At 36.6% G+C, this 7,778-nt stretch overlaps 4 protein-coding genes across 5 annotated transcripts in view; 3 read left to right on the top strand and 1 right to left on the bottom strand.

Moving 5' to 3' along the window:
- LOC119631321 (serine/threonine-protein kinase PITSLRE) overlaps nucleotides 1-3,917 on the top strand; it is a 10,197-nt gene extending 6,280 nt beyond the window's left edge. The window contains exons 2-3 of one of the 2 annotated variants that reach the window (XM_038023426.1): nucleotides 407-3,101; nucleotides 3,195-3,917. In XM_038023426.1, the coding sequence (XP_037879354.1) occupies nucleotides 407-3,101; nucleotides 3,195-3,707 (3,208 nt within the window). In that variant the 3' untranslated portion in view covers nucleotides 3,708-3,917. Of the gene's footprint in view, nucleotides 1-406; nucleotides 3,102-3,194 lie in introns of those variants that run through there. The other variant, XR_005246648.1, reaches the window with a different exon arrangement.
- Nucleotides 3,918-4,166: 249 nt separating this feature from the next.
- Nucleotides 4,167-5,056, top strand: LOC119631419 (distal membrane-arm assembly complex protein 2). Its single transcript, XM_038023598.1, has one exon. The coding sequence runs from the start codon at nucleotides 4,211-4,213 to the stop codon at nucleotides 5,039-5,041; it is 831 nt and encodes a 276-aa protein (XP_037879526.1). The 5' UTR covers nucleotides 4,167-4,210; the 3' UTR covers nucleotides 5,042-5,056.
- Nucleotides 5,057-5,104: 48 nt separating this feature from the next.
- Nucleotides 5,105-5,472, bottom strand: LOC119631420 (coiled-coil-helix-coiled-coil-helix domain-containing protein 7). Its single transcript, XM_038023599.1, has 3 exons — nucleotides 5,428-5,472; nucleotides 5,273-5,371; nucleotides 5,105-5,215 (listed from the first exon to the last, which is right to left on the bottom strand). Exons 1-3 carry the CDS (start codon nucleotides 5,470-5,472, stop codon nucleotides 5,105-5,107), a joined length of 255 nt encoding a protein of 84 aa, XP_037879527.1.
- A 159-nt stretch (nucleotides 5,473-5,631) lies between these two features.
- Nucleotides 5,632-7,096, top strand: LOC119631418 (vacuolar protein sorting-associated protein 26C). Its single transcript, XM_038023597.1, has 3 exons — nucleotides 5,632-5,705; nucleotides 5,765-6,539; nucleotides 6,612-7,096. The coding sequence occupies exons 1-3, from the start codon at nucleotides 5,649-5,651 to the stop codon at nucleotides 6,707-6,709; spliced, it is 930 nt and encodes a 309-aa protein (XP_037879525.1). The 5' UTR covers nucleotides 5,632-5,648; the 3' UTR covers nucleotides 6,710-7,096.
- The last annotated feature ends 682 nt before the right edge of the window (nucleotides 7,097-7,778 follow it).

Here is a 7,778-nt window from a genome sequence, read left to right as displayed (position 1 = left end):
CTCGGTAAAATTTTTAACTGCAAAATATTCCGCCTAAATCTATCTATTTCTAATCATTTTTCAAAGAAATCTATGGGTCGAATTTTTTAAAATGTTTAAACGTAAATTGGCCATTAAAAAGCTGGAGATGATGGATTTAAACAAAAATCAAGTACGCACTGTGCAATACTTGCCGTAAACTGGACGTGATACTCGAACTTTATGAAATGAGGAATGTAAGAAGCGCTTAAGCGGAAAGAGAGAATAAAGAAACTGCGGGAATATTAAAGGCACTCAACTTCAAGCTCAAATAAAAGCAGTCCAATTTTAGAGTGTTATTCTTCCTTTTCCTCTTTTCTTTTTTTGCGTTTTAATGTGTTTTTTACAAAAACCAAAACAATTTTCGTTTAATTTCTTTTAAATTTAGTGATGATGATGATACCGACTCGTTGGATATAAAACCACCACAGGCCAATGTTATTAGAGATGCGACGGGTGGCAGGCGCAAAGAGAAATCTGGCAAAGATAAGAAACATTCCAAAGAACGTAAACACCGGGAACGGCTTTCAGATGGAGGTGGTGGCGAAGCCAAGGAACGCGAGAAAGACTATAATCGGGACGGTAGAAATGAACGACGTAGTGATATTGATCGCCGTGATGTGCAAAAGAGGGAGGAGAGAGAGCCGCGCTATCATCACCATCAAAGGCAAAGCGGTAGCTACGAAGGTGATGGTCGCGAATTCGAAAAACGTTATCATGCGAAACATTACGAGCGTCGAAGTCATCATATCGGTAGTGCTGCCTATCATCACCAAGAATCGTACCAACAATATCAACATCATGCTTCAGTAAATGTCCGTCACCGCCAAGATTATTATGAAAGGAGACAAGATTACCATCATCAACCGCCCGCCGATTATCATGTTCAACGTCAGCATCATCATGTGCAACAGCATCAACACACACAACAATCCTATGGTGGGGGAAAACATCATCAGGATGTAGATGTAGAACGGCGTACAAAATATAATTATGACCATGCAAAAGATCCTGAGAGTCTTGAGCAAGATTTGCGCTCTCGATTGTTAAGTAAACGCCACAAATATGTGAAAGATGATAGCATTGAGTTTTATGAACGTAATAACAGATCTTATGAAGAACGTGGTCATGACCAGAGATCTACCTCTAAAAGTGAACATCACAAAACCCGCCGAGAAAAAGTCAAGGAACAGAATATCATTGAAGTCTTTGATAGCCCAGAGGGCGAACATCCGCGTCATACTCAGCGTAAGAAACATAAACGCCATAAGGAGAAACATGAAAAACGTGCTTCATCTCTTGAGGAAATAACGTCATCTAAATTAATAGAAGCACCAGAAAAGCGTCGCGCCGTCGAGGATCCAGAATTAATGGCTCGTAGAGCGAAATTTCTGACCGCTGAGCAAGAGAAACAGAAGCGCAAAGAAATTGCTCGTAAGGAATTGGAAGCTCGTAGAGAAATTCTACGCGAGCGAGGTACCGCAGTCGACGCTTTGAGTCCCACCGCTGTGGCCGCCAGCGTGACTGCCGGCTTGCATATTATTAAACGTAAAAAATCCGATGAGGGGGAAGACAGAACTAAACGAAAACGTTCCAAAAAGTCAAAGGACAGCGATGGCGATGAGGAAGAGGAGGAGGAGGAGGAGGAGGAGGAAGAAGAAGAGGAAGAAGAAGAAGAAAATGAAGGGGACAATCGGCATGGGGAGGATGGTACTGCTTCGGATAGTAGCTCTGATGATGAAGAAGATAACAGCGTTAGTGAGAGTGCTACGGAAAGTGAACGTAGTTATAAAAGAGGAACTGTAATTAGCAAAAAGAAGAAAGACAGCGATGAAAGCGAAGTCGATATTTCTCTACCTAATAGTCCTCTTTCCATAGGTGAGTTGTCAAAATCACCAAAGCAAAAAAAGCGAGATGCGAAGAGGAAGAAAAAGCAAGTTTTTAAACCACATTCTGACGAAGATGATGAGGATGACGATGACGAGAATAAACGCCACGGAAGATCTTCACGCTCACATTCTTTGACACTTTCACTCAGTCGTTCGGGGTCACGTAGTCATTCTCGTACAGCTGGTCGCTCTAGGTCAAGATCCTCACATTCTCCTAATTCTAGGTCCGTCTCTTCACGATCACATTCTCGTTCTCGCACTTCTACGGAACACAGTAGGTCACGGAGTATACATTCTTTGAGTCCATCTCGGTCTCCCTCAAGATCGTCTCACAGTCATAGTCGGTCAAGATCACGTTCTCGATCGCGAAGCGAAGAGCGTGATATGAAAGAAAATTTTCGACGGGAACAAACGGCAAAGCTCAACGAAAAACGAAGCAATGAGTTAAAGCTAGAAACTGATTTACCCGCCTTAGATGATAAAGGAAAACCATTGCCTAACTATTATCCCGGTATACAAGGTTGTCGATCAGTTGAAGAGTTTCAATGCTTGAATCGTATTGAGGAGGGTACTTATGGCGTGGTATATAGGGCCAAAGATAAGCGTACACACGAAATCGTCGCTTTGAAACGTCTTAAGATGGAAAAGGAAAAGGAGGGCTTCCCTATAACTTCACTTAGAGAAATCAATACGTTACTTAAAGGACAACATCCAAATATTGTTACTGTACGAGAAATTGTGGTAGGTTCTAATATGGATAAAATTTACATAGTTATGGATTATGTAGAACACGATTTGAAATCACTCATGGAAACTATGAAGGAAAGAAAACAATCATTTTTACCGGCAGAAATAAAATGTCTAACGCAACAATTGCTAAAAGCAGTGGCTCACCTACACGACAACTGGATATTGCATCGCGATCTCAAGACGTCGAACCTTTTGCTTTCACACAAAGGCATTTTGAAAGTTGGTGATTTCGGTTTGGCTCGTGAATATGGCTCACCATTAAAAGAGTACACGTCCGTGGTTGTTACCTTGTACTATCGTGCTCCAGAATTGCTACTCTGTTCCACAGAATATTCAACACCAATAGATGTATGGTCAGTGGGGTGTATATTTGCCGAATTTTTACAGATGGCACCGCTATTTCCCGGGAAGTCTGAAGTTGATCAACTTAATAGAATCTTTAAGGTATATTATACATTTCTTAATATATATATATATATATATATATATATATATATACACACATTTTGAAAACAAAACAATATGGGTTATTTTCAGTTACTTGGCACTCCTAATGAAAAGATATGGCCAGGATATAATAATTTGCCAGCAGTTAAAAATATGATTAGCAAAAATTCACAATTTGCTGAATATCCGGTGTCCAGTTTACGTAAATATCTGGGTCAGAGGACAAGTGATAACGGTGTAGGTTTTCTACAAGGTTTACTGACCTATGATCCTCGGCAACGTTTCACTGCTGAATCTGCCTTAAAACATGTCTACTTTAAGGAATTGCCGATACCAATAGATCCCTCCATGTTTCCCACCTGGCCAGCCAAAAGCGAGTTAGGCGCACGCAAAGCGTTGGCTTCTCCGAAGCCACCATCAGGCGGATCACAGTTCAAGCAACTCGGTAAAGATGATTTAGCAGCAAGTGGTAGCGGAGGTAAGATTATCTCTGGTATTATTACAGGCAACAAAAAAACATCTGCTAATACCGGTTTCGTACTAAACGCTAGCGTAGATCAAAGACAATTGGCTATGGCTCCAGGTTTTAAGTTGAAATTTTAAGAGATTTTTAAATATTTTCACTTCCTTTTTTCTTTCTTTAACAATTTTTATCAAAATTGTTTTTATTTAGTTCGTAAGTCTCGTGGATGTTCTTAAAATCAGTTTACACATCCCTGAATTAATATCATTCATATAATATAATTTTGAGCTTACAATTATGACAAATTAATGCTTAATGAAATAAACAAATATAATTTAAAAACTTTATTATCAAATTTTAGAAGACTAAAGTCAACTCTTCATTTCAATTCTTTAATATGTGTTACTATAGATGGACAATACATGAAATTATATGAGAAAATATAATAAAATCTGTAAAAAATATATAGTTTTGGATAAAATAAAGTGTTAAATTGGTTTTTCCACCTTTTTTCCTAATTAAAGAAAAACGACTTGGTAACATTTGTATATACGTATATACGTAGAGCAATTTCGCAGCAGCTGTTTTTCATTGTTATTTTAGTGGAAACAAAGTTTTTCATTTCGGTAAAATTCTTGAAATTATGTTGAATATATCGCGGAAGTGTACAACGCGTGTTTTAAAACGCACTTTAATCTTGTGCCAACGAGAATTAGCTGGGGATCCCAATAAAGAACGATCTCCCTTTTTAAAACGTATACGTGAAGAATTCGAAGCGGATAAACAGGCGTTGAGTTGGCGTAAAACTCCTCCCCAAGTTGATGGGTTCGAAAGTAAATTGAAGCTCTTTGGGAATGATGATCAAACGTCAGATTATATAGTAATGATGCAAAAACCTATGGACATAAGCTCATGGCTATTAGCTAAGAAGAACAAAAAGGAAAAACAAGAGCGGTATATGCAACAATTCGTCCCAGAAAGACATAATATTTTGGGCAGTGATTTAGCGTCAGCTCATTTCGTTTTATACCGTAGAGGGGCAGTAAAATTTCTTAATATGCCTGGTTGGATTCGAGCCAATGAAGATGGCGAATTTAATTTACCTTCCAAATTTGATCCTCAATTTAAAGTGGAAGGCTTAAAATGTGACAATATGACGCTGTATTACGAGGGTTTGGACAATATAAGATGGCTGCAACATTTAAAGTTTCTATCTTTTCACAATGTTGGCACATTCGATGATTGGTGCCTAGACCGCGTTTCCGGTTCGCAATTTGATAAAATAGAAGTATTGGATATATCTGGAACAAAGTGCACGTATCGCGGTTTATCATGTTTATATCGTTTAAATTCCTTGAAGTTATTAATTGTGGACGACGTTAAGGAATCCATAGAATTTGAATTATCATGTTCTATGCTCCAGGAAGTTCTACTTAATTTAAAAATAAACAGTGCGTCTGCTGTACACGTTTAAACGATATATATTAAAATTTATTTATTTACAAATTTGAAACAAGCTAAAAAATTGATGTGTTTTCTACTTTCGCGAGTTACTTTTTATATGTTCTTCTTTAATGGCAGCCCTCTCCTCTACGGGCGGTAAGTATGGTTCAATTCCTTTTGCCCGACGTTCGGACTTTACACGGCCCTTTTAAATTATTAAACCCATTATTAAATTATACAAAATTGTACTAAGGTAATTTACCCAAAATTCTTTGCAATTTTTATAATTAGCAAAATAAATTTCACAGGGTCCTCTTTCGTAGTTATGCTTGCTTAAACATTTATAAGACAATTCTTGTTCCTGTAGAGAATTTTTTATAAATTTCATTATTATGATTATAAATTTCAGACTACTACCTTAAGACATGGATTGTCACGTTCAGCATTAGGATTGCGAGGCATTTTTCGAACTTCCTCTAAGCCAGTTAAAGAAAATTTGTGAATTTTCGAAAGCGTAATCTTGTTTTTAAGAACAGCTGCTAATCTGTTAACTTGGCTACACTTTTTATAATGAATTGCTAGTGGTAAACGCGGCTGTTTCTGCTTATACTTATTCGGTAATCCAATTCAAAACAATAATGAGCATAAATTTCGAAATAAAATTAAAACGGGAAAATAAAATTTATTATGAGGGAGTAAGTTTTATATTATACAATACTTTATTAAGAAAATTGATAAATATATTTCCGTTTAGGAACTTTTGACGGGCTGTGTTCAATTTCAGTGCCCCGTTGAAACAAAACACGATGGTATTGTCTTAACTTTGGAGGGTATGGTAAATCTTCATCTTAGTAATAGCAAATCAGTTGGCTTAATGGAGGCAGCTTTCTATAATTCGTTAAAACCCATAACGATTCTAAACTCCACTTATGAATTGTCAGCTCCTGGTAAACTATTTGCCGGGGTGTCAGAATTTCATTTCGAATTCCCGCTAGCGTGTAAGAAAGAACCACGTATACTTTATGAGACCTATCATGGTATTTTTATTTATATTAACTATCAATTGCGTTGCGATGTTAAGCGCAGTTTCTTGGCGAAATCATTGCATAAAATACAGCAGTTCTGCATACAATATAAAAGATCTCCATCTGAGGCAGTGAAACTAACTAACAAGGAAGTGCATTTTAGTATCAGTCCAGATAGTTTACAAAAAAATATGAAGGAGCGTATAACAATGCCAAGATTTTTAATAACGGGCAAGTTGGAACGTACCGAATTCTGCTTGACGCAACCTCTAAAAGGGCAATTGACCGTGCAACACACGGAAGCTGCCATTAAATCTATAGAATTGCAATTGTTGCGCATAGAGACTTGCGGAAGTGAAGAGGGCTACGCCAAAGATGCTACCGAAATTGAAACTATACAAATTGCGGATGGCAACGTTTGTCCTAAGTTGGACATTCCTCTTTATATGATACTACCCCGTTTATTTACTTGCCCAACTTTAATAACAAAAAACTTTAAGATAGGTAAGCTTAGGCCTTTGTAAAAATGTTTTTCCCTATTGTAATAGTTCTACTTTATATATTTGCCTTTAATAGAATTTGAAGTAAATTTGGTGATTATCTTCAAGGACGATTATCTGATAAGTGAAAATTTTCCAATAGTTTTGCATAGATTGCATGGAAATCCAATATAAACACCGTAAATGGAGTGGAGTAGATGGAGAATATTTTTAAAGGATATTAAATGAAATGTGGAAACGAAATAGGTTATTGAAATAAGCGTTAATCAACTTTCTTGTATGCTATTTATTCAATGTTTATTACTTGAACTTTTCTACATACAAGGATCTTTCAACAAGAGGTTATTCTAACCTTAATCGGACCACGTGTTTTTATAACAAATCCTATCACGACGCTCCTCACAGTCTCGCAGTTAGAAAGGAGTGCCGCGTCTTGTACAGAAGTTGTTTATAGCTTACATTTATTTATTTATCCATATAAGCTATATATAAACATAAAATCTTATACATAAGTTATGTCTTTTTTTCGAATTATGTAGAAATAAACTAGAATGTTATTTTTGGCTGGGACCGTATCTGGCATGCCCATCACCATTAAAATCTTTGGCGGCTTATGCTATTGTACCAAAAAAGTAAAATTTACAATAAAATTTATCTTTCACCTTTTACTTTATTAAAAGGTATTGTTAAAAAAAATGATTGCACCGTGTATGACGATAATTAATTTAGATTTAACATATTTCGCTTTTCGCATTATTCTCTTCAAGCTCTTTTATTTGGTATCCATACGGACGGTAAAGTACGAAATACTTTACACTTTGCTGGTCGCATTCTACGCTAAAAGTCCTTTCATTTGTTACCCACATCGCTGCATTTTTAAACAGATAATATATCTTCAGTTGAGGAATGTACAAAATAGTCTTAAACATTCTGTTTTGTTTACATTACGATTAACAAGCATAAAATTTCAACAAAGTGAAAAAAGGAAAATGTAATCACTTGTAATTATGTGTAGGCATGGCCGACTTTTTCCATTTTTGTGAGTAATAAGGGAGAATTCATAAATTTTTGTTGAGAAAAATGAAGTTGCGTTCAGTTTACGTTTCACTGCGAGTTTGTCCTCTGACCAATTTAGCCCATTTTCAATACCAACGTACATGCAAGGATCTCCATTGTTTCTATCAAATTTGAAGTCGATATTTTTGCGACCAGGAGAGTGTGAGGAACACACCAGGCAGACAGG

Source organism: Glossina fuscipes, unplaced genomic scaffold, assembly GCF_014805625.2.
Source record: "Glossina fuscipes isolate IAEA_lab_2018 unplaced genomic scaffold, Yale_Gfus_2 1, whole genome shotgun sequence".
Lineage (NCBI taxonomy): Eukaryota > Metazoa > Arthropoda > Insecta > Diptera > Glossinidae > Glossina > Glossina fuscipes.
The sequence above is the reverse complement of the archived record's forward strand: the minus strand, read 5'-3'. Positions and strand labels throughout refer to the sequence as shown.

Coding starts and splice junctions, on each gene's coding strand:
- LOC119631419 (XM_038023598.1), top strand. CDS start 4,211: ATGTTGAATATATCGCGGAAGTGTACAACGCGTGTTTTAAAACGCACT.
- LOC119631420 (XM_038023599.1), bottom strand. CDS start 5,472: ATGCCTCGCAATCCTAATGCTGAACGTGACAATCCATGTCTTAAG. Junction 5,372..5,427: donor GTGACAATCCATGTCTTAAG/GTAGTAGTCTGA, acceptor AATTCTCTACAG/GAACAAGAATTGTCTTATAA. Junction 5,216..5,272: donor AAAATTGCAAAGAATTTTGG/GTAAATTACCTT, acceptor ATAATTTAAAAG/GGCCGTGTAAAGTCCGAACG.
- LOC119631418 (XM_038023597.1), top strand. CDS start 5,649: ATGAGCATAAATTTCGAAATAAAATTAAAACGGGAAAATAAAATTTAT. Junction 5,706..5,764: donor ATAAAATTTATTATGAGGGA/GTAAGTTTTATA, acceptor ATTTCCGTTTAG/GAACTTTTGACGGGCTGTGT. Junction 6,540..6,611: donor AACAAAAAACTTTAAGATAG/GTAAGCTTAGGC, acceptor TGCCTTTAATAG/AATTTGAAGTAAATTTGGTG.